This window comes from Aspergillus thermomutatus (genome assembly GCF_002237265.1).
Source record: "Aspergillus thermomutatus strain HMR AF 39 chromosome Unknown NODE_64, whole genome shotgun sequence".
NCBI classification, from domain to species: domain Eukaryota; kingdom Fungi; phylum Ascomycota; class Eurotiomycetes; order Eurotiales; family Aspergillaceae; genus Aspergillus; species Aspergillus thermomutatus.
In genome coordinates this window covers 83,787-109,607 of record NW_020798113.1, presented here as the reverse complement: position 1 = coordinate 109,607, position 25,821 = coordinate 83,787, and the positions used below count along the sequence as shown (strand labels likewise).

Sequence of the window (25,821 nt, the reverse complement as noted above, 5' to 3'; positions counted from 1 at the left end):
TTTACATTCGTGTACCATAGTTTTTATTGCCCTTCTCGTCCTCCCTCTTTTCTCTCTAGCCTCTTTATTACCCTTTTTCTTCCTTTTTCTCTCGTGTTTCACACAGTCATGGAAGGTTCATGGTGCGGTGTTTTTGCTGTCCAAGGTTTAGCAGGATAGGGTCTCACTGGAACCGGCGTTTTGATTTGATGTTACGCTTTTCGAGCAAGATTTCCCTTTGCATAACGATCAGGCCAGACATGGTGGTTTTTCAGTCTTCGGCTTTAACTACTTTTTTTTTCCCCTTTCTTTTTTACACCTTTTTTCCTTCATGTCTTGCTCTCTTTCAGAAGGAAGAGAGACTGTTTGGATACCCACTTCTGTGTTCCGAGTAGAACCGGTGGTGGGAGCCGGGATGTGAGATGTAGGATTACCTAGGATGAGATGATAAATTCAACATGCTCATGGGGTCATGGCCCTAATGACGTCGTCTGACTTTGTGTGGTAAACAGTTCTCTATGTAGGTATTCGAATGTTATGAATTGAATATTCTGCTATAGAGAAGCTCATGCCGCCCTACCCAGAGGTCTAAAGGAGGGACGATTTGGCCCGCATCCTCTACAGCGGTGTCCCATTCTCGGTCGATTCGTTCTGAAATCATCGCTTGCAGAGCCTTGCTGGCTAGGACGCTTTGCGCCTGATATGGCCCCATCACCGATGCGCGAACTGCAGCACTGAGAACTGCTTTGGCATGATTTAGCATGAAAACATACGCCGTCTGCCGGAGATCAACGCCCATAGCAAGGCATACAATGCCCCATAAAGGTGCAAGATGGCCTTTCGGCCCTAACTCATCCACAGTGCCAACCCAAGATTTGAGAGCGTCGGAGAAGCTTTCAATCATTTGCACTGCCTTTGCAGCATCTGTCCCGCTGACAGTCGGACCTGAGGCATATGCGCTTCGAAATGCTCGCTCCCAGACACCAAGTAACGCCCTTCCCTGAGCGACACTTGCCCTCTGAGCAACTATACAAGGCGTTGAGGCGTCCAGATCGTTGTCTAGTGTCTCCAGTTCTTCCGGGTTCCTATAGGCTGAAAGGACATACGGGAGAGAGGTGCTTGCGATTGACGCGATTGACAATTTGAGGAAGTGATGGAAAGATGCGATTGTCGTCACCGAACGAGGCAAAGGTTTATTGTGGGCTAGGTAGGACTCCAGACCGCTGGAGTAGGCAAAGGAGCCCAGTGGGAGGGCAGAATCCGAGAGGAGAAATAATGCATGGTTGGGTGGAAGGCTTGGCTCCTCTATTTTCAAGGTCAGTCTCCAGGTATGACCATCATGGCGGTTGCAGGGGTGTCGTTACGGACCATTGGGGGGTAATTCCCTGTCACCCTCTGGGCAGGCTAATGCGAGGCGAGTCCGGGCATTGCGCAAACGATACTCGAGATCTGCAATCTCTTTCTCCAGAGCTTGTATACTATTCTTCCCATTCATTCGGGCATTCCTCAGTGTGGTAACAGAGAAAAGGACGAGGGTGTTCGCGCAACGAGCTCCTTGATAGGTACTATTTACACTAAAGCATGCCCCCATCTTTCTTATCTCGAAGACCAAAATCCACTGATAAGCTCGACCGAACATCGGAGTTCCCCGACTCTGGCGGTGGATGTGGGCAGAAAAGACGGATCCGAGAGGAATGGCGCAGGCGATTGTCAGATGCAAGCTTCTGATCGCTTTTCCGCATGTTGAAATATATTACCATCTGGCATTACATCATGCAATTACGCTAGACCCAGGGCTTCTACTGACGATATCATCTATATATTATGTCAGGAAAGCGTCTTTTGGATGCTATCCAATTATTCAATGTCGCCAGATCAGTTGCGACGAAACACCTTACGCTGCGGCAACGGCAGCTAGACATCTTTACACGGACTTCTTCCCTCACCAAGGGAGTTCAAAGGCAGACTGAGGGTTTGATCCTAACAGCCCAAGCTGCAGCTGCTCTAGCAAGACGATTTAATGAACCTTCTCCTTCCGAAGCTGCGCCGAAAACCCGGCCCACAAGCACGCCCACGTCCTCGCAGCCAACAAATGCGGAAGCCCGTTCAGGCCTCTCTCCGGACGAAGCTAAGAAAGCTCAACGACAAGCCGAATTTCAAATTCCGTCATCGGCTGCGGCACACACTGGGAACGATGGCTCGAGTGCATTGAATGTCAGCGAACAACAGGATGTCTTTTATCAGCGTTCTCAAGAGTCGGCGCCGGGTTTATCGGGGCTTCCTCGAGTGAAGCTGCCACAGACCGCCAATGACACTCAAGTGAATGTGGATAGCTCTATCAATGCGGACGTCTTTCACTCGCCTGTGAACGCCGAGAAGCCTGTGTCCGAGGAATTGTCTACCGCAGAACAGCAAGATGTGCCGGAGGAGATGATGAAGGAGATCTTCCACAGTCCCAGGGTTGCCAGACTCCTTTCCAAGAAAACACTCTCAGATAAGGGAGGTCTGGACTGGAGAGCCAAAGGAATTTCCGAAAGCCCGGTCAGTCGAAGCACAGCCTCGGCTCTTCCTGTCGAGAATGTCATGCAAACTGATAAGGAAGACATGGAGGTGATTGGAGCCAGCATTGCTGAAGATGTTGCCCTAGTACGTCGCACTAGTCGTGTAAAAATGACATAAAACACCTATTGACATCTTGATAGAAAGATCAGCAGGTCACAGCGGAGCTCAAGAAAAACGATACCTATAAGATGACTGAATCTCGCGTCCCGTCGTCGCGGTTAGGTAGATTGTGGCAGTACAGTGGACTGGCTACCTCGATGGCCTTTGGAGCCGTGGGGGAGAGTCTGCGAAGGATGACTGGGAGCAAAGAGGACTATGCTGGGTCTATCATGTTCAGTGCTGGAAACATGGAACGACTGGTGGCCAAACTCTCCAAAATGCGAGGAGCCGCCCTCAAACTGGGGCAGATGTTGAGTTTTCAGGGTTGGTACTCATTCATTACATTTATGGTGAATACTAATTCTTTGCAGATAACAAAATGCTTCCAGAGGCTATTCATCAGGTTCTACAGCGAGTGCAAGACCGAGCAGACTATATGCCAGCTTCTCAACGAGACAAAGTCTTGGCTGATAATCTTGGACCCAACTGGCGGGATCTTTTCTCCTCGTTCGATGAGGTCCCAATGGCCGCAGCTTCGATAGGACAAGTGCACGGAGCGGTGCTCAAGAGGACGGGCCAACCAGTTGCCGTCAAGGTCCAGTATCCGGGTGTTGCTGACTCGATTGACTCCGATTTGAATAACCTTTCTATCCTTCTGACGGCATCGCGTCTTCTTCCGAGAGGTCTTTATTTGGACAAGACGATTGCAAACGCGCGCACCGAACTCGCGTGGGAATGCGACTACATCCGAGAAGCCGAGTGCGGCAACCGTTTCAGAGAGCTCTTAAAGGACGACCCTGTCTTCTTGGTCCCCGAAATTATCCCGGAGGCTTCAGGAAAGCAAGTCCTGACCATGGAACGTTTGGAAGGCATTGCCGTCACCAAGATCCACGACTTTAGCCAGGCGCAACGTGACTGGATCGGCACGCAGATTCTACGCCTATCCCTCCGCGAGATCACCGAGTTCCGCTTTATGCAAACAGATCCCAACTGGACCAATTTCCTCTACAATGCGAAGACCAATCAGCTGGAACTCCTTGACTTTGGTGCTTCTCGCGAGTACCCTGTCGAATTCATCTCGAAGTATATCAGCACACTGATCGCCGCTTCTCGCAACGACCGAGAGCGCTGCCACAGCCTCTCCATCGAACTGGGCTACCTGACTGGCCATGAGTCAAAGGCCATGGTAGACGCCCACGTTTCTTCGATCCTCACCCTGGCTGAACCGTTCATGGAATCTTCGCCAGACGTCTACGATTTCCGCAATCAAACCATCACGGACCGAGTCCGGAGTTTGATTCCTGTTATGATCCGGGAGCGACTCGCACCTCCGCCCGAGGAAACCTACAGTTTACACCGAAAGCTCAGCGGAGCATTCCTGCTCTGTGCGAGATTGGGAAGCCAAGTAGGGTGCAAGGAGCTATTTGCAGACGCGATCCAGAAGGCGGAGAAGTCTGGGCTCGATATTGGGTTGACTCAGAAATAGACCAAGAGCGAGCATGGGGATACTTGAGATATCTTGCCATGCTATGTATTACTAGAAAGGAAGGCCAAAAGTCTACTCTTGTATCATAGATCATGTAAATTACAGCAAATATGGCAAGCCACGAAACAACATTATGCTCTGAGCGTCCGGTCTGTTTGTGCATCAAGTCAAAAGGACCACCCGGGTCAAGGGCAGAGCGTTACTTGTATGTCTCCTGGGAGAGGGATATGATATATCACAATCAGCAATAGGTGATTGAACGGCGAGGTTTCTGTTCTGCCAGACTATACTGTCTGGATCTGTCCAACCATGAATGATCGAACCAGTGTCTGATGAGTCGGGATATGCTTGAATGGGTCTATTGACAAGGCTCATGGAGCTCTCCGAGTACTCCGCTAGGTGTATCGTGTCTTCACTCTTCATACTGTTTTGCACGATGCGTGGTATCCATGCATGAGCGGTTTCTTGCTCGGTGATCCTTGATATAAGCGCTAGGCCGACGACGACGACGGACCTCCCTGATTTACGAGTACTGTATGCGGGCTGATTTCAAAGCAGCCTCTCAAAAACATGCTAGTTGATTCTGAGATAGGGGGTCAGTTCACTGAGGGAGTGCAGTCAGGGCTGATGGAGGGCAGCGGAAGGAAACTGAGGAAAATGAATTCCGCGCGATGAGATGATGGCGCCAAGGCATGATTATTAATGAGCTTTTGACTGGTTGCGCTCTATTTGAAGCGGTGTGATGTATCTGTAGGCATAACCAAGGAGGAAAGTAGAGGGATGACGATTCATAAGCATGATGGTGACAGACATAAATATGATGGATCTCAGAAAAGGGTTTACCACGTCAGTGCACTCTAGCGGAATCTAAAGAAGATGCATGAACTGTAACCTATCATCTGTCAGGAATAGGATGCATGAATCAAGGGCCCAGAGATTCATGCATCTTGACTCGGCAGTTGATAGTGAGAACTGAGAACTGAGAACATCGACCCGAGTGCCGATGGGTCCTCGGCGACTTTTCAGGGTTTCGCTTCGAAAGTTCCACCATTCCATCATCATTATTCATCATCTAGTAGACTTATAACTGGCTGAAATGAAGGGATTGATTGATAATCATTCAACAATGGTTCCTCTCATGATTCAGGCGTCTCATTCGACCAGGGGTACATAGTTTTCTTATCGACACACACAGAAGATGCCCGGATAGATGCCCCTGGGCCCTAACCAGGCAGAAGTTGTGATCAGTGCGTAGTGGATATCCATAATCCACCAGTGACCACACCATCACCCTCGAGGAAGATACTGAATGTTAACTCCGTCTCCGTGATGCGTCAATAGCCTCTTTTCCATGTGAGTCAAGACACGAGGATCTGTCTTAGCTAAATAGTAAATACGGAGTGTCGGCCGTCTAAAAGGGTCTGGAAAGTGGAAAGGCTGGAAACAGAAAAAGAAAGAGTGGCGTCAGCACTAAACTTGATGTTAATTTAACGCCGATTGCTTATCTCCGACTAATTGATGACATAACAAACATTCTAACTCTCCACAGGGAGTACGGAGTAGAGAGGTAAATCTTTTGTAGACGATATGATGATGAATCGACTCCAGTCTACAGCCGAAGCTCTGTCTAATTGTTTCTTCTACTGTGCAGCTTCCATGTCAACTATGTACAGTACTATGCTGATTAAACGTGGCGTCCTTAGGAATCGGGCTTTCCCGACGTTTTGCCAGAACCGTCTGCATATCGCTTAGGTAATTGATTCTGGCCAATCACAGTATCGGGACTACTGCCGCGAGTCAGATTGACTCGTGCATCACTCATCCTGAGTCAAGAACAAGCTTCAGCGTAGTAGTTGGGCTGCCAGGTATTATGAACTGAATCGCTGTAAATGGCAAACGCACACGGTTCCATTGTTTTCTGTCCTCTGGGCTCTGGCTGCTCCACTCGACTATCATCCTCATACCGATTGATCATTCGTTATCTCCGTCGGTTTCTTCCATGAGTCTATCTGCCTTTGCAAGCCTGACAAATCAACTATTTTCTCTCTCTCTCTTTTTTTTTTTTTCTTTTGAATCCTGATGTCGCCAACGGACTTTAGTAATAGTAGTCTGAAACCGGGCAGATCAAACTGTTCTCTTACCGATATAAAGACTCGATGCAATGACGGCCCAGCTCTTGAATCTCAACTCTCTCCCCTTTTCCTTTGTTGCTTGGTGTTGTTGCTGTGTTTCCTAGACCCTCTCCACTCCTGGTGCCTAAGACCGGTATATCCTCGCGAAAAGGTGAACGGTATCAATTACATTTATTCCATTTAATCTCACATCTTATATCCTCATCTTCAACTCTTCCTTCGGTTTACTGTACATACATACCTCGACCTTGTCTCTTGTCCGTCCTAGTCGACCGAGGAAACTACCGTCTATTGTGCCGGTACCTCTGAATATAACTCTAATACTTCAGCCTGTGCAATCTAGTCCACATTTCCATAGTGTGCAACAGCAAGGTATACACATCAACAGTGAGATGGCGGACGGCTCTCGTCTGCCAGCATCGCCAACCAGCACAACAATGGAGAACAACAACCACGAGCACGCAGTGGTCTCCAGTGCAGATGCGGAAACTGTACACTCGTCATCCACGACATCCACGACAGCAACCTCCTCTGAATTGAGTCTCGATGGCCGTTGGGGAGAGCGAGATCAAGGGGAGCCTGTTTCCCGCCGTGGCGCCATGGAGGACTTTGAGGATATGAGGAGGGAACTGACCCAACTCAGTCTGAGACGAACGCGGTCCGCTGGAAAGGATACCCATCGATTGCGATCCCGGGCCTCCGGGCGAGCCGGTCAAGTTCGCGATGTAGAGAAAGCTCTCGACGAGGAGGATTCGACCATCAATGGCGACGGCTACCAGGGTGGATTCGATCTCGGCGAGTTTCTGATGGGTGGTCATCTGGAACGGAGAACGACCGCAGGAGAGCCGGCGAAGAAGGTCGGGGTCCTTTTCAGGAATGTCACGGTGAAAGGTGTCGAGACCGGGGCGTCCTTTGTGCGGACTTTGCCTGATGCTATTGTTGGCACCTTTGGGCCTGATCTGTACAGAATCCTCTGTGGCTTCATCCCGCAATTGCGCTTTGGGAAACAGCCTCCTGTGCGAGATCTGCTCCATGATTTCACCGGTCTAGTCCGAGAAGGCGAGATGATGCTGGTCCTGGGCAGGCCTGGTGCGGGTTGCTCCACCTTCCTGAAAACCATCGCCAACGACCGGGGCGCCTTTGCCGGTGTGGAAGGTGAGGTCCGGTATGGCGGTCTCTCCGCCGAAGAGCAACTGAAGCACTTCCGCGGCGAGGTCAACTACAACCCGGAAGACGACCAGCACTTTCCGACCCTCACCGTGTGGCAGACCTTGAAGTTCTCTTTGATCAACAAGACCAAAAAGCACGACAAGGCCAGCATTCCCATCATCATTGACGCTCTCCTGAAAATGTTCGGCATTACGCACACCAAGAACACGCTTGTAGGTAACGAGTTTGTCCGTGGTGTGTCGGGAGGCGAGAGGAAGCGGGTCAGTATCGCCGAAACCCTGGCGACCAAGTCATCGGTCGTTTGCTGGGATAACTCCACCAGAGGTTTGGACGCCAGTACAGCTTTGGATTATGCCAAGTCTCTCCGGATCATGACCGATGTCAGCAAACGTACTACGTTTGTCACCCTTTACCAAGCTGGAGAGAGTATCTACGAACTCATGGACAAGGTTTTGGTCATTGATTCTGGACGCATGCTCTACCAGGGTCCTGCAAACAAGGCGCGCGAGTACTTTGTAAACCTCGGTTTCTACTGCCCGGAGCAATCGTATGTCTCTCTCTCTCACACATTTGAACCTTGTCGGTTGCTAACCCACTGCTAGAACAACTGCTGATTTCCTTACTTCAATCTGCGACCCTAACGCTCGTCAATTCCAGCCCGGCCGGGAGGCCTCTACCCCCAAGACGCCCGAGGAGCTTGAAGCAGTCTTCAGAAATAGTGAGGCTTACAAGAGTATCTGCGACGAGGTGGCTAGTTATGAGAAGAAGCTTCAAGATACAAACCAAGAGGATACCCGCCGCTTCCAGAAGACCGTTGCACAATGTAAGTTTGCGACACCCCCCTAGTACATCCCTGCCGAAAACTAACCCCCTTCAGCCAAAAGTAAGACGGTGTCGAAAAAGTCCAGCTACACTGTTTCCCTCGTTCGGCAGGTCCTTGCTTGCGTGCAGCGTGAGTTCTGGCTCCTGTGGGGTGACAAGACATCCCTCTACACCAAGTACTTTATCATCATTTCCAATGCCCTGATCGTTTCTTCTCTGTTCTACGGCGAGTCCCTCGACACCAGTGGTGCATTCTCCCGTGGAGGTGCGCTCTTCTTCTCGATTCTGTTCCTCGGTTGGTTGCAATTGACGGAGTTGATGCCCGCCGTTACGGGACGAGGCATTGTCGCCCGTCACAAGGATTACGCCTTCTACCGTCCATCTGCCGTGTCGATTGCTCGAGTGGTGGTTGATTTCCCTGCTATCTTCTGCATGGTCGTCCCATTCACCATCATCGTATATTTCATGACAGGGCTCGATGTGACCGCTTCCAAATTCTTCATCTACTTCCTGTTCGTGTACACCACTACATTCTGCATCACCTCGTTGTACCGCATGTTCGCCGCGCTCTCTCCGACTATTGATGACGCCGTTCGATTCAGCGGTATTGCTCTGAACGTACTCATTCTGTTCGTCGGTTACGTCATTCCCAAGCAGGGTTTGATCGACGGCTCGATCTGGTTTGGGTGGCTCTTCTACGTGAACCCAATCTCGTACAGTTACGAGGCCGTCTTGACGAATGAGTTTGCCGGTCGTATCATGGAATGTGCGCCGTCTCAGCTGGTGCCTCAGGGCCCTGGCGTCGATCCCAGATATCAGGGCTGCGCTCTCACCGGGTCTGAGCTGGGTCGCAGAGACGTTTCGGGTACCCGATACCTGGAGGAGTCCTTCCAGTTCACTCGGAGCCATATGTGGCGCAACTTTGGCGTCGTCATCGCTTTCACTGTGCTATATCTCATAGTCACGGTGCTTGCTGCCGAGTTCCTTTCCTTCGTCGGTGGTGGTGGCGGTGCTCTTGTCTTTAAGCGGTCGAAACGTGCCAAGCAGCTCGCTGCCCGGACCACCCAGGGCAACGATGAGGAAAAGGTTCAGGACGCTGGTGACAATGCTGCGCTGTCGCGCGGAGAGGCGACGTCCACGGGCAATGGCGAAACATTCAACCGCATCTCTTCCAGCGACAGAATCTTTACCTGGTCAAACGTCGAATACACGGTACCTTACGGCAACGGAACCAGAAAGCTCCTGAATGGGGTCAACGGATACGCAAAGCCGGGACTCATGATCGCTCTGATGGGTGCTTCGGGTGCCGGTAAGACGACCCTCCTCAACACCCTGGCTCAGCGTCAGAAGATAGGTGTGGTGACGGGCGATATGCTTGTCGATGGTCATCCTCTCGGCGCGGATTTCCAACGAGGTACTGGCTTCTGTGAGCAAATGGATCTTCACGACAACACGTCTACCATCCGTGAGGCTCTGGAGTTTTCGGCCCTGCTCCGCCAGGACAGGAACGTTCCCAAACAGGAGAAGCTCGACTATGTCGACCAGATTATCGATCTGTTGGAGCTGAACGAGATCCAAGACGCCATCATCGGTTCGCTCAACGTGGAGCAGAAGAAGCGGGTGACAATCGGCGTTGAGCTTGCAGCCAAGCCCGGCCTTCTGCTCTTCTTGGATGAACCTACCTCTGGACTGGATAGTCAAGCGGCCTTTTCGATCGTCAGATTCCTGAAGAAACTCTCCCAGGCCGGACAGGCCATTGTGTGTACCATCCACCAGCCCTCGTCCATGTTGATTCAGCAGTTCGATATGATTCTCGCCCTCAACCCCGGCGGTAACACCTTCTATTTCGGTCCAGTTGGCTCCGGGGGTCGCGATGTGATCAAGTATTTCGCAGATCGTGGCGTCGTCTGCCCTCCGTCGAAGAACGTGGCTGAATTCATCCTCGAGACGGCCGCCAAGGCAACAACGACAAAGGACGGCAAGAAGATCGACTGGAACGAAGAGTGGAGGAACTCGGAGCAGAACCGCCGGGTTCTGGACGAGATCCAGCGAATCTGCGAAGAGCGTAGCAAGATCCCCGTCACCGAAACAGGGGCTCCGTACGAGTTCGCCGCGCCCACGATGACGCAAACTCTCCTTCTTACGGAGCGTCTCTTCAAGCAGTACTGGCGCGACCCATCGTACTACTACGGAAAGTTGTTCGTCAGCGTCATCATCGGTATCTTCAACGGCTTCACCTTCTGGATGCTCGGAAACTCGATCGCCAGCATGCAGGACCGCATGTTCTCCTGCTTCCTGATCATTCTGATCCCCCCTATCGTCCTCAACAGCGTCGTGCCCAAGTTCTACATGAACCGCGCTCTCTGGGAGGCCCGCGAATACCCCAGCCGCATCTACGGCTGGTTCGCCTTCTGCACCGCCAACATCGTCTGCGAGATCCCCATGGCCATCGTCTCGAGCGTCATCTACTGGCTGCTATGGTACTACCCCGTCGGCTTCCCCACGGACTCCAGCACCGCCGGCTACGTCTTCCTCATGTCGATGCTCTTCTTCCTCTTCCAGTCCAGCTGGGGCCAATGGATCTGCGCCTTCGCCCCGTCCTTCACCGTCATCTCCAACGTAAGTTTACCGATTTGCTACCTTTCCCACCCCCACACACTCTAACTCACACATCCTCCAGGTCCTCCCCTTCTTCTTCGTCATGTGCAATCTCTTCAACGGCATCGTCCGCCCCTACCGCGACTACCCCGTCTTCTGGAAATACTGGATGTACTACGTCAACCCCGTCACCTGGTGGCTCCGCGGCGTCATCTCCTCCATCTTCCCCGCCGTGCAGATCGAATGCGCCGCCACGGAGACAACCCACTTCAACCCGCCCCCCGGCCAGACCTGCGCCCGCTACGCAGGCAATTTCGTGACCAACATCGCAAAGACCGGATACCTGCTCAACCCGGACGCGGACGCGGACTGCCAGTACTGCCCCTACAGCAACGGCGCACAGTACATGTCCCTCCTGAACGTCCAGGAGGGCGACAAGTGGCGCTGTTTCGGCATCTTCTTGGCCTTTGTGATTATTAATTGGTTGTTGGTTTATTTCTTTATCTATACGGTGCGGGTGAGGGGCTGGTCGTTTGGCATTGGGTATTTGTTTGGGGGGCTGGGGTTGGCGGTTGATAAGGTCAGGGGGGTTTTTAGGAGGAAGTCGGAGTAGGCATGAGGGTATCGGTGGACTAGGGACCCAGAAGGAAGGAATGGGATCAGAGTGATCTCAGCGAGTCTCCATAAAAGCATTTCTGTCGGATCGTGATCGTGATTTAGCGTGATCTGGATGTTTGATATCCATTCTGCATACATAGAGCAATAATGCATTCATTAGACGGCGTTCTTCATGCCAATCACCTCCAGTGCTATAAAATCCCAAAATCCATCCCTGCCAATCACCGACACCAAGTCAAAAAAACCAAGGCTTAAGACCCGGCCCGTACCGACGCCCAGGAACCGTCATCGGCACGGGGACAGGACCTCTAAAAACATCCAGCATATCCGCCGATTCGTCTGCTCCCCCGCCACCGTTGTTACCCGAGACTTTGGAGACTTTGTCTGAGGTATCCGCTGTGTCGAGGACGGGTACCAGGACACCGCATTCCCAATTCCGGCAGTTGAGCTTGGGCTGCTTGGTTGTTCGGTCCTGGACGAGCCGGCCCCTTTGCGTCCTCGGCATTAGAATGCTTTCTCTTGGCGGGACCAGGGACGAACTCACCACGCGCTTTCTGAGAGATTCGCACTTCCCACGTACGCCCACCCTCGACACTGCGAGTTATTCGGTAATCGTATCGGTTCATCCGGTCTCACGAATAGCATCTGTGGAGCGAGACGTTGCGTTGTGTCAGTTGGGATATTACCCCTCAAGAGGGAGAGCAGAGCGTACCTTGTTATGCATCAGAAGTCCCGGCCGCCGACTCTTACAGTCACGCAGCACCTGACGCGGGAATTTCGGATTATCGTACCATTTCGACTGGAAACAGATTGTGCCGGCGCAGTTTGGGCCGCCTCGTGATTGCTCGATGGTCGTCCGGGAGGGGAAGTAGACTCGGAAGCGATCTTTCCATTCTTCAGCGGTGTTTTTGTGGATGAGTTGGGCTGCGTCGTTGGGGTTGCGCGCGGGGAAGGTCTTGGAGGTTCGGAGGGCGAAGTCGGTTGTACCGTCGTCTCCTAGGGGTATTTTAGTCTCTGTCCGAATGGAGCGGAGGGGGTGCTTACCTTGGGAAGCGAGATATACTGATCTTAGGAATTCGTCGGTGAGTAATCCTACGGAGGATGTCTGTGCGAGGTCAGTCGAGAAAGTCCGGATCTTGCTGGGCCCATGAGCTGAACCTACAACATAATCGATATTGATCGGCTTGGAGGTTTGCAATCCTAATGCATTGACTGCTCGCCCCAAGCCGCAATATCCCGTTCTTCTCCACGCATTTCCTGTGTGTGACCCTCCGCTGTAGAGCATCAGTAACATTCTAGAATAGTGTGAAGGTCTCCTACATGGTGTGAGCGAGCATAATATGAGACGTCTGACTGAAGTCGTAGTCGTCGAGCCTGGAAATGACATTCTCGTGCAATGTACTTGCTCTCAGAAAGTAAACCAGGTCTTCCTGAAAGGCGGTCTTGGAGCCCGTAGAAGTTGTGGCTGCCTTTCGGGGAAGATCGATGAGAAAAGCACTCTGAGCTAGAGTCAGCAATGGCTCTGTGGATGATGAGCTGATCATCCTACGTTTTCCATTACCCCTCCCATTTCGCCCCAATCATATGGTGTGAGATTCGCAGTCGGAACTACAATTCGTAGGTATCCCGGGTGAAAGAGTAGCATCAGTTTCGAGTGCATGCAGTTCACCTGTCCTTCCATGGGTGGAAAGCACAATCTCAGGTTGCTCATCGATGCGGTTTCTGCCTCGTATTGACGTTTCTGATACCCAAATTAGATCAGTAATTGATATTTCAAGTAGAAACAGATAGAGGGTCAATCACCGTCAAATCATCTTTAGCCTGCATTACTAGGAGAAAACGAGTGCGTTTCGTATCGATCTTTGAAAAGAGCCATTCCATGTCCCACATAAATGAGCTCAGAATGGCTAGCTCTAGATCACTTCTCTGGAAGACCTCCTCGATTGCGATATCGTCGCCTGTCCGTGGGCAGTACTGCGCGTAAGTCTTTTTGACAACGCCCTTTGGGAACTGTACACCCGGTGTTCGAGAAGGATTGGACAAATGCGGCTTCGACTCTGCAGTCTCATGTCTTGCTTCAGGAACGCCAATATTGGATGCATATTCGGTCGCTACAGAACCACTGCTGCTTTGACGTGCCAGCTGATTCGATTCGTTCTTTGAATGTTTGGCTTGACGATGGTCAATGTCCCCAACATCATCCGCTTTTCTCTTCGCAATGCGAGCGAGGCGTTCTTCCTCCATTTGCTTTCGATTTAGACCCAGGAGCCCAGATGATTGCGAAGGTCTGTGGTCAGCTGCAGAACTTTCTGTCTTTGGGGGTGAGCCATGTCCTTTGTCACCGTGTGATGGATTAGGCGGGTTCTTTTCAGTATCCTCAGAGTCTTGCAGGGACAACGCAATGGCTCTCTTCAGATCTTCATCATCTTCGTCTTCAATCTCAACTCCATCCTCATCAGCATCTGTATCAGACCCAATAACTGATTTAGACTTTGGAAAAACAGGAATGATTTCATCATCATCTGACTCTGCAGTAAGATCAACGAAATTTTGCTGAGGTTCATCAGCTGGATCGGCACCAGAACCATGAAGGTCTCTCAATGAGGCTGCAATGGCTGCTTTAAGATCTGGGTCTGACAGATCTCCTGGCTCCATCTCGAGTTGACCCAGAATCACAGACTGTGATGAGCGAGATATCTTAAAGATGCAGAAATGAGACAAAAGTGAGAGCAGCTAGTTAATAGACATGAGACACTTCGAAATGCGAATATTCTTGTCAAAAATCTAAGGGGTTTTGCAATGTAGCTCTTGTCGACTTTTGTGAGACAGTGCTGTGATTGTTTATGGTAAGACGTCACATAAGCATATTTGGACACTACGCGTCCTACTAGGCCGTGTCCAGTAGACAGCGTCGCTATGACACCTGATGAATATTGTATTTATCTTATTAAGGAAAAAACAACAACGACCGACAAGGACCAAGAAACATAGAAATCATGGAAAGTGAGAACTAATGGTTAGAGTGTGTCCTGCTCCTTCAACCTAGTTATGACACGTGACTGTTTTTAATATTTGAGATCAAGAGAACATCTAGAGTGTCTCCTCAAATATGGCATTGATATATCAAGTCTGCTTGAAAGGAGGCCTCTAATATATGGTCTGTAAAGAATCAGGCTGGCTGAAACCCAGGTTAATTATTTAATATAAGCTCTTAAGGGTTTACAGTGAGGCATCATATTTCTATCATCTTCCTTCGGACACAGGTCTAGGTCGCATAAACCTCAGCATTTTGAATATGCTCATATGGAATGAGTAAATTCAGATTCTTTTTGTATTGCCAATGTGAAAGTAGCGGAGCTAGTACTGTCCCAAGATACAAGAGCTCTCGGCGCAACAACAAAACTCACATCTCCTCACTTCTTTCCCTCAAAGGATTCACAACTGTCTCAGTCCTCGACAGACGATCTCCAAAACGCGAATACGACACGGTCCATTTATTCAGGAACACGCTGAAGAAAAAGAGAGGGCAAGATGAATCCTGACGCAGAAACCCAGCAAGAACAAGAACTCCCCCAGAGCGAGAAGAAAGGCAAAATACAGGCTCTTCTCTCTCGGGCTCAGAAACCAGACGTGTCAGTCTCCTTGATGTGATATTGTCCCTCTGCTGCTGACATGTGTCTCATCCTCATTCAGGCTGTTGGTCCGATTCTTCAGACAGGTATACGATGAGCACCTGGGCACGTCTCGTCTTGTCAAGCCAGCTGAACCGGAAACCTTCGAGAATGTAGCTCTCAATGAGGGTTGCAAGATGGTGAGAGGCAGTCTGATCGTAGGCAACCGGCACCTGCGCTGTCACCTTCTCCGTCTGCCAATCCATGTCCGATACAGAATTTATGAGTTCTTGTTCTGTCATTACAACAGTTATGTCGAGATAGGGGGACCATATAACCACCAAATCGGGGATTTGGCAATCCTCAGAACCTCGCATGTGTTTTATCATGAAGCGTCTATCGCCCTGTATCATTCCCTGGGTGATCGACTGCTCTTTTTCAGAAATTACGGGTCGAAATCGGTCGATTTCCTCAGACGTCAGCCAACGCCGTTGCCATGCTGCCGCAACCGAGTCTTCCAACAATGGTTGGAATACCCCTGTCGTAACAGGGAGATTGTGTGGAGAAGATCTTTCAAATCAATCGTGTTTCTGATCGGAGCATCCGAGCCCCTGCTGGCAGTTCAACGTCGCTGGGCGTTTGCAGAGTTCATCACCACTCTAAGAATGAGAGAGCCCCTCAGAGTCCACGAGCTTTCTGTCGTTGTGTACAATCAATGGAAGATTCCCGGATTCGATGAGGGAGACCTGGTCCGCGCTCTGTTCAGTGGCGGGATTGAATTTCTCGGCCGGTTGATATTCAGAGGCCTGGCCGAAGACGAGACAACACGCCTGACTCAACTCATCTTTGCCCTCAGAATTCCCAATTTGACGATCGAGCGGGCCAGAACAAGAGCCCAGGAGGAAGAAGTCTCCATTAGTCTGTGTAAGTGACTCGCTTTTGTTTTGTACTATTTCTGCCACTTGTTCTCATTCGAGGTTCATTGAGAATATTGGATCGGGGCTCAAACGCATTGAAGTACAAGATCGATGATGGTGAAAAAGACCTCACGGTCAGCCTCTGCACTCTGGAGTCCAAGACCGACGACAAGCAATCGCTTCTCGTCAGGTGTCTTTGTTGCAATAGCAGTTGCTATCTGGCGGGCGTACAGCTGACCAACTGTTTCATGTCCAGGAGCTCGACCCCCAAGCAGCGAGGTGGCCATCAAGCGGCTCATTGGAAGGAGATCATCATCGGCTGGTTCAGATAATGTATGAAATCCCTGTGCCCCTGGGTTTCTATTCTCTAGCGGTACGTGCAGCTGAGCCATATGTTAGCCTGAGACACTTGTAGGAGACGCTGAGCTACGGACCCAATGCCCAAGTCGGCCGTTCTGAGATATGGTGACCAAAATTTTGTCGCTAAATTGGACGCACGTCACGTCTGTCTTTATGCCATTTACCACTCCAGCGACTTGTTTTGTGGCAGCAGGAAAAGGAAGGTTTAGTGGTCCCTGGAGGTTATCGAGGTCAAGAAGATTGGACATGATGAATAGTACTGAGTATTTAGTTTAGGGATACTAGAAAATGAAAGAAACTCCGTTTCAGCTGATCAAGTGAACTTTTAATTTCAACTCTATCGCAAAAATACAGGTGTAAACAAATGAAGCCAGTGATCTGTTAGCAGAGGGTCTGTGATGCCGCCTTGTGGGCGGTGAGATCTGTCTCACCGCTGTCCGGCAGAATTAATTTCTTTTCACTTTTCCTTCGACAGCAGAGGAGCAGCAATCACAAAATCAGCCATTCTCTACTGTTCTTCTAATTCTTCTTCCCTTTGTCTCCGGGCTGAGACAAGGGAATCCCCTCGATCTTCACAATGCCCAAATTTGTCCCCCGTCAACGGAAGCAGAAACACCGACAAAACAATTCAAACGATGCTGCGGTCGACACAAATGCTGCCGAGATACTGCCCATCTCGAAGAGCGAAAAGGAAGCGAGGAAGCAGAAACTCCGAGAGGAGCTGAGAGCGCAACACACCAAGATCTCTGCGAAGAAGCAAAAGCGCTTGGATAAATATATTGTATGTGATTATGAGTTTCTTGTGAATTCACGGATGTCTGCGCAGATTTGATTGACCGTCTGAGCAGGAAAACAAACTCAAAAAAGAAGAGAACATCGAGCTACTTAAAAAGCTTGAGAAGGCCAAGGTCGATACCTCCGCGCTCCAAAGCTCAAAGGAATTGGGAAAACGAAAGAGAGAGGATGAAAATATTGTGCCCGCGACTGCTACCAAGGCTGTTAGTGCGTCGCAGAATCAGATTTCAGATTCGGAATTGTCAGGCGACGAGACGGACGACTCATTTGTCAAATCGAAAGCGAGTTCCAAGCCGAAATTCGCCGAGACTGCTCCTGCACCACCAATTCCCGCCCCAGCCGTTGGTGGCGGTCTCAAACGTCCTCTGGAACTCGGCCCCGACGGTTTCCCAGTTCTGAAGAAGCGGAAACGAGCGCCCAAGGTCAAACCGGTGATCGTATCCTTGCCGGAGGTGCCATGGGAAGGGTTCGATTCAGATGATGGGAATGGTAGTGTTGGTAGCAACGATGATGAAGAGCCGGAACACTCAGAGAGCGACGCCGAAAAAGAGATTGTGCAGGATGAAGAGAACGAAGCATCTTCCGACAATGAGGATAGCGGCAGTGATAATGGGGAGGAAGACGAAGAGGACGAAGAAGAAGAAGAAGAAGACGACGACGACGACGACGACGACGACGACGCGGATGAGGATGAGGAAGGCGATTCATCAGCAGGAACCCGAATCAAGCCTCGCCAGTCCGCGTTTAAAGCGTGGGCAAGACAGCAAATTAATGAGGTTGTCGGCTTCAAACCTTCTGGGCCCATCACAGCAGAGGAGCTGCCGTTCATTCCTGAATCCAAGCGGCCCGTCAGGAACACAGTGGCTGAAGAGGAGCCGCTTCCTCCAGAGCTGCAAGTCACCAAAGGCGATCCAAACCGCAAGGCTTTCAGCGTGCAAGTTGACCGTTCGGAAAAAGTTCAAAATTCACGCTTAGGACTGCCCGTGGTCGGTGAAGAACAGAAGATCATGGAAGCCATCTACAACAATTCATCCATCGTCATCTGGGGTGCTACGGGTAGCGGAAAGACCACACAACTTCCTCAATTCTTGTTCGAGGCCGGTTATGGGCACCCCGACAGTCCCAACCCGGGGATGATTGCAGTGACTCAACCCCGCCGAGTTGCTGCTGTCAGTATGGCCAAGCGTGTGGCTGATGAACTGGGACAGTACTCCGACCGGGTTGCTTACCAGATTCGATTCGAAAGCAACGTCTCCAGCAAAACCGCCATCAAGTTCATGACTGACGGTATCCTCATTCGCGAGATCGCCGAAGACTTCGCTCTGAGGAAATATTCAGTTATCGTAATCGACGAGGCTCACGAACGAAGCGTCAACACGGATATCCTAATTGGAATGGTTAGCCGTATCATTGACCTGCGGAAAGCCATGAGCGAAGAGGATCCCTCCATCAAACCCCTCAAACTCGTAGTCATGTCTGCGACTCTGCGAATCTCTGATTTTACGCAGAATGCAAGTCTATTCCGTCAAGGCCCGCCGCCACTAGTACAAGCAGAAGGCCGTCAGTACCCTGTAACCATACACTTCGCGCGACGGACACATCGCGACTATGTTGAAGAAGCCTACAGAAAGGTCTGCAGGGGTCACCGCAAGCTACCTTCCGGAGGCATGCTCGTGTTCCTCACCGGACAGAACGAGATCAGACATATGGCTAAGCGGTTGAAGCAGACCTTCAAGCCCACACAACGGGGAGAAGCTACACAGGCAAAAGTACAACTCTCCGCAAACGATGCACCACTCGAAGCGGAGGACCTGGACCTAGGGGGTGCAGATCTGTCTCATCCCGGCAACGAGGATGATGACAGTGACCTCGAGATTACCGGCTTGGATGAGAATCCTGAGGAAGATGAAGAGTTTGATCTGGGGGAAGAGGCGATGGATTCCTCAACTCGAGTGCATGTCTTGCCGCTCTACTCTCAGCTGCCCACAAAGGAGCAACTGAAGGTTTTCGAACCGCCACCAGAGGGCTCTCGGCTTATCGTCCTGGCGACCAACGTCGCCGAGACCAGTCTTACAATTCCGGGCATCAAGTATGTCTTTGATTGTGGGCGAGCCAAAGAAAAGCAATACGATCTAGAGACCGGGGTGCAAAAGTTCCAGATCGGATGGATCAGCAAGGCTAGTGCAAACCAGAGAGCTGGTCGAGCCGGTCGAACCGGACCAGGTCACTGCTACCGACTCTATTCTTCCGCGATTTACGAAGGTGAATTCGCGGAATACACCGATCCTGAAATCCTAAGAACACCTATTGAAGGCGTCGTGCTTCAAATGAAAAGCATGGGTCTTCATAACGTGATCAATTTCCCCTTCCCTACGCCTCCGAGTCGGCAGGGTCTGGCCAAGGCCGAGAAGTTGCTGAAGTACCTTGGAGCGCTCTCCGCGGATGGTAAAATCACTCAGATCGGCCATCGCTTGTCCACGTATCCGCTATCACCGCGGTTCGGCAAGATGCTTCATATCGGCCACCAGCACGGCTGCATGCCCTATGTGATTGCGCTTGTCTCCGCCCTGGCCGTGGGAGACTTGTTCATCCCCGAAAACCAAATCGATCCAGTTCCGTCGAAGGAAGAAGACAAGAGTGACGGAATCTACAAGAACTCCGATCGTCTAGAGGACACTGCTCGGGAACAGCGCCACAAGGACTACGCGAGAGCGCACCGTCTCTTCAGCAAGCACGATGATACTTTGGACGCTTTGAAGTATCTGTCAGCGATCTGCGCCTATGCTTATTCTTCGAATGGGGACTCATTCTGCGATCAGATGTTCCTGCGGGCAAAGGCATTCAAAGAGGCCACGCAACTTCGGCAACAGCTGACCGATATTGTACGCGCAAACAACCCTGGTCTGATTGCAGCGTATGAGCCGCGTCTGCCTGAGCCGACGGATAAGCAGATCAAAGCGCTGAAGCAGATCGTGACTGCTGGGTTCATCGACAACGTTGCAATCCGCGCCGATCTGGCGCCGGTTCCGCCCGAGATGGACCGCACACCGAAGAGAGCCATTGATGTCCCATACCTGACGCTCTTCCGGTCTCGCGAAGGACGGGCGACAGAACTCCAGGAGAAAGCCGTCTACGTGCATCCTTCGTCTGTTCTGGCGCGCCTTTCACCCAAGGAAATGCCGCAGTACCTGATTTATTCTCATCTCCAACAATCAGCGCCTTCGGTGCTGTCCGATCAGGTCCCGAGGATCAGAATGTATCCTCTTGCAGCGCCAAGCGGACTGCAGCTCTCAGCTATCGCGCACGGCACTCCGCTCATCGAATACGGCAAGCCAATCGGCAAGACAGAACCGATCGATGGAGTTCCGCAGCGACGAGCATGCTGGGTCATTCCCTCGCTTGTCGGCGAAGCTGGCGGCACCTCTTGGCCCTTGCCGGCCAAGAAGGTCATCCAACGGAAAGATGCAAAGGATGGCTGGGTGATTGAAAAGTTCACCACCTAAGATGTATATAGTTTTGACAGACGTTGAGATGGCTGGAAGCAAAGATCATGTGGATAGACAAGAGTCATGCTTGATGAAATACATGCATACCGGTAACTAATCCCCTTCCATTCATCCCAAACCAACAAAATGCAGCATCACCTCAACACCGTAAACGCCAGGGAAAACCCCATATCAACGGAAACAAGCACAATCACTAACCCCCATCTAATACCGCTCCCTATCCCTCTTCCTCGCCTCAAAATCCTTCCTTCCACTCGAGATCTCCCCCGTCTCCCCATTCTCCCGAATCCCCAACGCCTTCCTCAACCTCTCGCTTTCCTCAATCTTCGCCTCAGCGAGCTCATGCACCTGATACGACTTGAACTGTCTCCTCTCCCTCGGCGGCAAATCCCGCTCCCTGTCCCTAGGACCCCCAGGCCCGCGTCTCCTCCGCCGCCTCCATCTCCTTCAACAACCTCGCCCGCAGCGCCTCGCACCGCTCCTCAATCTCCTCCTCCGACAACACCTTGCCCTTGCCCTCCTCCTCAATCCGCTCGTTCTCCTCTTCCAGTCGCTCCCGCTCCTCCATAACCTTCACCTCGACCGCGCGCCGCCGGTCATGCTCAAGAATCTGCTTGTCGGGTTGCCGCTGCTTGAATGCGCGGGTGGAATCGTTGGCGTTGGCGCCGGAAACGGGAGGGTAGGGCGCGCCGTAGCCTGCGTTGCGCGGCTTCATGAAGGCGTAGTTGCGTTGGACGTAGCCGGATGTGCCGCTTCCGCGGGGGGTGGAGAGGCCGACGTTGGAGGACATTGTGAGGAGTTTGTATGCTGGAGGACTGGGACGTGTGGTTTGCGGTGAGAGCCGGAAAAGTAGCGGTTCCGTGCACCTGTGTGGGTGTTTGTGAAAGTTTGACTGCGATAGAGTGGATGGATGGTTTCCGGTCGTTGAAGGACCGGTGAAGGACCGGTGGGACTAAGAAACAGTGAAGCGCGAAGTGGCTGCGGGAAGATGTTAAGCAGTAATGCGCTAGGTATCAGGGAGAAGGTGAATGTGAGAGTTTCAGGCACTCTGCGCAGTGTAATCCTCCTAATAGAATGAAGTTACAACTAAGGTAGTGGCAAGCTCCAGTTATTCCGTACATGATGGCTAATGCAATCACGTGATTATGACCAGTTGATAAGCGCCAAAGTGGATGGTAAATAGCATAAGTTCATAACACGAAAAGACGCAATGTCTAGGTGTTATTTCAGTACAGTAGTATGAAGTTTTTGCCTGAGGATATGTTATGAGCAATGCTCGTACTGGATGCGTTCTGATGCCTTAAGTCTGTCTGTCTGTCTGTCATGTAACCCGATTTCCAACATGCCGTTGATCCTCCATTAAATTAAGATAGACTGTGAATCGAGCCATAGCAGATTTGCAAGCAAACGCTTTTCCATTGAACTGACTGTATAGCGAGAAAGGAAAGTCACCTCATGCGCCAGGCAAGTCTCATGTATTCTACCTATTTCCAGATTCCTCCATATGCCCACGGTCCCGTATTGAGTTTCATCAGGTCAATCAAGCGCGATATTCCAGTATCCCTAGCTCACCATTGAAGACGCCGAACCCTCCTATTTGGACAAAGAAGAAACCATTGACAAACTTCTCGAGACGTATCCTCATTTTCATCACATCACAATTTCAAACACAAGACGAAGACATGAACGATTAAGAATATAGGAAGGTTGAAGACAAAGACCGTTCGAACATGAACCAGTGAAGTTCCCACCGTGACCCCTGAATTTTGACGCCGTCGTGCCATGAAGAATAATGGCTGGTGAGAGAGATCGAAGAAAGAAAGCTGGAAACTCATATATCCCTCAGAGAATTCCCTGTATGTATACGCCCATATTAAAAATAGAGTTGGGGTTTCGACTCATTTAAAGACATAAAAGGAGCAAATATTCGCAGGAAGAGAAGGGGGAAAATTAAACAAAGAGCACGGTCTGAGGTCTGAAGCAGCTTTAAGTGGATCCGGACGCTGGCACAGAGCCATTGGGGGTGACAGAGGCAGATTCAGATACTGACAAAGGAGTCACCGTGCTTTTCGCAAGGTTCTTAGTTTCGGCAGGACCATGTGTATGACCCTGGTTGTCAGTAGGAGGAGGGGTAGGCGGAGCCGCGCCGACAACAGGAGCTCGGCTGTCCTCTAGGTCGTTGACCAGGCGCTTGCTTGGCTGAGGGGAGGACTTGTGAGAGTGCGGAGGGGTCGTGGACGAAGCCTGAGGGAGAGAACTAGCACCAAGTGTCGCAGAATCGAAAATGAGCTTTTCGATCGCGACGATCTGCTTCCCATAGCTGAATTTCTTAAGCTGGCTGAGCAAAGGCCGGATTTGGTCGATGAGAGCGTCCCTTTCCTCGCCCTTCAGCTGACCAAGCACCTTTTCTAAAGCAATGGTTAGTGATTCCACACATCGAAACGAGCATCTGAAAAGTACTCACGAATCACGTAGTTTCCGTACTGATCACGCATCAGACCCAAGAGAGGGCTCTCGCCTCTCTCGTTCGCGGAGGTCAATGTGCTGATGATCTGCCGACGCTGCGACTCTTCACCAAACTCGATGCTCTTTTCAACGACATTGCTTGCAAACTTGTGCTTCGAATACATGAGCAGTTGTGACAGTACAACATTGATCATACGGGATCGATCCTTCTCCTCGCCATTTTCGATCACGTGTTGAATGACATAGTTTCCAAACTGATCTGGGATGAGGTGAGCAGTGCAAGCATGAAGCTCAGCCAAGATCGATTCGCGGTCCTCTTCTTCACAGTGCTCGAGCATGCGCTGGATGACCCGGCATCCATATGGGTGTGCGGCCAGCCTGCTCACTTGTCCCTTGAAGGCGTTGATGATGAATTGCACGTATTGAGATGGAACCCTTTCAATGGCCTTCTGAATGACATGGTTTCCATTCTGGTCACGGACACACTTGAGCACGTGGTTCTCGAGCTCTTTGACCATGGATGCCTGCTGGTCGGTAAGGATATGTTCTAACGCCTACTCAACTATTAGCCCCAGATGCACGACAAAGTCAACCCCTTGAAGTGAAAGTGCTAAATGGTCTTACCTTTTGGACAACGCGGCACCCATACATTTGGGTGGACAGAGCAAGCACATGGCCCTTCATTTGATTGGCAAGGATCTTTTTCTGGGATTGGTTGCCATGTTCGAAGAGCTTTTGGACAACATAGTTGCCAAACACGTCTGTCATCAACTGCAGACAGTTGGGCTGAATTTCACGGAACACCTGCTCCTTCTCGTCGCTATTCGCTGTCTCCAACTTCTGTTGGATGAATCTTGAACCATGCTGATCACCGCTGAACTCAACAATGTGATTATAAATGTCCTATAGAGATATTAATGTTGATTTTCGCGCCCGGGAGTTGCAGAGAAACGGAAATACATACCTTGAGCTCGTATCGCTTATTTCCCTTGCTATTAGCCCGAAATTCCTCCAAGAGCGGGCTCCGCACTACTTGGGCAGGGTCTTGATCACGATGGCCCCTGGGGATAATACCAGTGGAGCCCAGTCCACCAAGCTGCGCGACAGGATAGAATCCTGACAGGGCGTTGAGCCGTGCCGCCTGATATCCTGCCAGGTCATACGCAGGAGCATAGGAGATACGTTGCAGAGGATTTGCAGTACCATGGGCAAGATCTTGATCGTGCTGCATAGCACGCAACTTCCGCTCCAAGGCTAGCGCCTGGTTTTCACTCAGTCGGGAACCAGACCCATTCCGATAGTGTGATCCAGGGACTGCGCCGGCCTCAAGAGCAGAGTAAAAGGTGCTCTCCATCCGCGCGATATCTGTGGGGGAAAGTGAGCCTTCACCAAGACGGGATCGGCCGGCGTGGTGTCCCAATGGCAACTCGGGCAAACCATCTCCCGCGTAGCCCCCGACTGCTTCATAGTTGGGTTCATCGCCAGCGCTCTGATATTTGAAGCGTTGCAATGACCCTTCGTAGGAGGAGTGGGACAGGTAGGCCGGACGGCTTACGGCCGGGTGACCCGAAAAGCCACCTTCATTCAGCTGAAGCTTATTGATTCCAGCACTCAGGTCCATGGAGGAGCCTCCAAAACGACCCTCAAATCCCTGGTTTTCAGAATGAAACGACGGGTGGGAGGTGTGGGTGGGTCTCTGAGATGTAAGTGATGCCGAGTTGCGGGACGCATGCGCAAAGCCGTTACGAGTCAGAGGCTGCGACATTGTGTCTGGCAACGCCTGGGGTACGCTAGACATTGCAAGAGACCCAGTAACCTCATCGGGCCGAGTAGTGTCCAGACTAGTAAACCCTTGCTTCATAGGAAATCCCGTTCCGACTGGGCTTCCTCCGAAGGCAGAGGAGCTGGGATGCCGTCTACCGTCGCCACTCCGGAGCCCACCAAAGTTGCCGAATGACAGCCCGTCTCCAGATGGAGAGATCCCGTCAGTTCCAGCGTTCAGGTAAGCTTTGTGGTTCCCCGCTCCAGCGGACGAGCCGATTCCGGAAGATCTAGGTAGGGAGAAATATGACGAGGAGTCAGTGGTCTCCGACAGAGCAGGTGCACTTCTGTCATTGGCCCTAGTTGAAATTGGCGAAGCAGCCATGCCGTTGTTTTGGCCTCTGGACAAGGAAGCCGACGTTGTGTTTACTGTGTTCCAGGGAAGATTCGGCCGACTATTCCACCCGTCTGATTCAGAGGAAGGCAATAAGGAGCCTGAGCCTGATTTTCCTTCGAAAGCAGTTTCCGCAAGATTCTGGTCTTCAGGTTATCGTCAGTTCAATGGTTCTGTGCAAGGACGAAAAAGAAATACCGCGAGCTCCTTCTATCAACGTACCATCGAACCCGCTTCCCAGGTTATTGTCGCCCCAGATGTTGGAGTTCCAGCTTGACTTTCCAGCCGCGAAACCCTTGCCCATACCTGCATGAGGCCCTCGTGATCGGTCACTGCTCATACCTGATGCGGACATGTTTGTAGCTCTGTTTGATCGTACCTGTATCGCCCCAATCAATGGTGTGTCCAACTTCATCCTGGCATTATGACCTACATTATGTACCGTGGTTGAGTTTGCTGCCATGGCAGAGGCCATTCCACCGTCACCACCAAGGATAACAGATCAACAAAAACGTATGCTGACGGGCCGCAAAATATTTGCAGAT

The 25,821-nt window shown here is 51.2% G+C and overlaps 8 protein-coding genes across 8 annotated transcripts; 4 read left to right on the top strand and 4 right to left on the bottom strand.

The window, feature by feature from the left end:
- Window positions 1-514: 514 nt before the first annotated feature.
- On the bottom strand, window positions 515-1,474 carry CDV56_108397 (urease accessory protein UreF; the record flags this gene model as incomplete). Its single annotated transcript, XM_026762016.1, has 2 exons — window positions 515-1,284; window positions 1,348-1,474. 2 exons carry the CDS (start codon window positions 1,472-1,474, stop codon window positions 515-517), a joined length of 897 nt encoding a protein of 298 aa, XP_026615528.1.
- Window positions 1,475-1,803: 329 nt separating this feature from the next.
- On the top strand, window positions 1,804-4,126 carry CDV56_108328 (protein kinase COQ8; the record flags this gene model as incomplete). The annotated part of the gene is made up of 3 exons (XM_026761947.1): window positions 1,804-2,625; window positions 2,682-2,964; window positions 3,012-4,126. 3 exons carry the CDS (start codon window positions 1,804-1,806, stop codon window positions 4,124-4,126), a joined length of 2,220 nt encoding a protein of 739 aa, XP_026615527.1.
- Window positions 4,127-6,695: 2,569 nt separating this feature from the next.
- atrF (ABC drug exporter AtrF) lies at window positions 6,696-11,461 on the top strand (the record flags this gene model as incomplete). The annotated part of the gene is made up of 4 exons (XM_026761744.1): window positions 6,696-7,975; window positions 8,031-8,251; window positions 8,306-10,869; window positions 10,931-11,461. 4 exons carry the CDS (start codon window positions 6,696-6,698, stop codon window positions 11,459-11,461), a joined length of 4,596 nt encoding a protein of 1,531 aa, XP_026615526.1.
- A 161-nt stretch (window positions 11,462-11,622) lies between these two features.
- On the bottom strand, window positions 11,623-14,121 carry CDV56_108042 (uncharacterized protein; the record flags this gene model as incomplete). Its single annotated transcript, XM_026761661.1, has 9 exons — window positions 11,623-11,680; window positions 11,736-11,954; window positions 12,011-12,111; window positions 12,179-12,462; window positions 12,511-12,571; window positions 12,629-12,740; window positions 12,787-12,965; window positions 13,028-13,207; window positions 13,270-14,121. 9 exons carry the CDS (start codon window positions 14,119-14,121, stop codon window positions 11,623-11,625), a joined length of 2,046 nt encoding a protein of 681 aa, XP_026615525.1.
- Window positions 14,122-14,997: 876 nt separating this feature from the next.
- On the top strand, window positions 14,998-16,326 carry CDV56_107962 (uncharacterized protein; the record flags this gene model as incomplete). The annotated part of the gene is made up of 4 exons (XM_026761581.1): window positions 14,998-15,098; window positions 15,160-16,001; window positions 16,055-16,184; window positions 16,251-16,326. The coding sequence occupies 4 exons, from the start codon at window positions 14,998-15,000 to the stop codon at window positions 16,324-16,326; spliced, it is 1,149 nt and encodes a 382-aa protein (XP_026615524.1).
- A 605-nt stretch (window positions 16,327-16,931) lies between these two features.
- Window positions 16,932-20,652, top strand: CDV56_107822 (ATP-dependent RNA helicase ECM16; the record flags this gene model as incomplete). The annotated part of the gene is made up of 2 exons (XM_026761441.1): window positions 16,932-17,135; window positions 17,203-20,652. 2 exons carry the CDS (start codon window positions 16,932-16,934, stop codon window positions 20,650-20,652), a joined length of 3,654 nt encoding a protein of 1,217 aa, XP_026615523.1.
- Window positions 20,653-20,859: 207 nt separating this feature from the next.
- Window positions 20,860-21,445, bottom strand: cwc21 (U2-type spliceosomal complex subunit CWC21; the record flags this gene model as incomplete). Its single annotated transcript, XM_026761408.1, has 2 exons — window positions 20,860-21,058; window positions 21,111-21,445. The coding sequence occupies 2 exons, from the start codon at window positions 21,443-21,445 to the stop codon at window positions 20,860-20,862; spliced, it is 534 nt and encodes a 177-aa protein (XP_026615522.1).
- Window positions 21,446-22,641: 1,196 nt separating this feature from the next.
- CDV56_107629 (mRNA-binding protein PUF3) lies at window positions 22,642-25,631 on the bottom strand (the record flags this gene model as incomplete). Its single annotated transcript, XM_026761248.1, has 5 exons — window positions 22,642-23,063; window positions 23,120-23,675; window positions 23,746-24,024; window positions 24,086-25,422; window positions 25,499-25,631. 5 exons carry the CDS (start codon window positions 25,629-25,631, stop codon window positions 22,642-22,644), a joined length of 2,727 nt encoding a protein of 908 aa, XP_026615521.1.
- Between the last annotated feature and the right edge of the window lie 190 nt (window positions 25,632-25,821).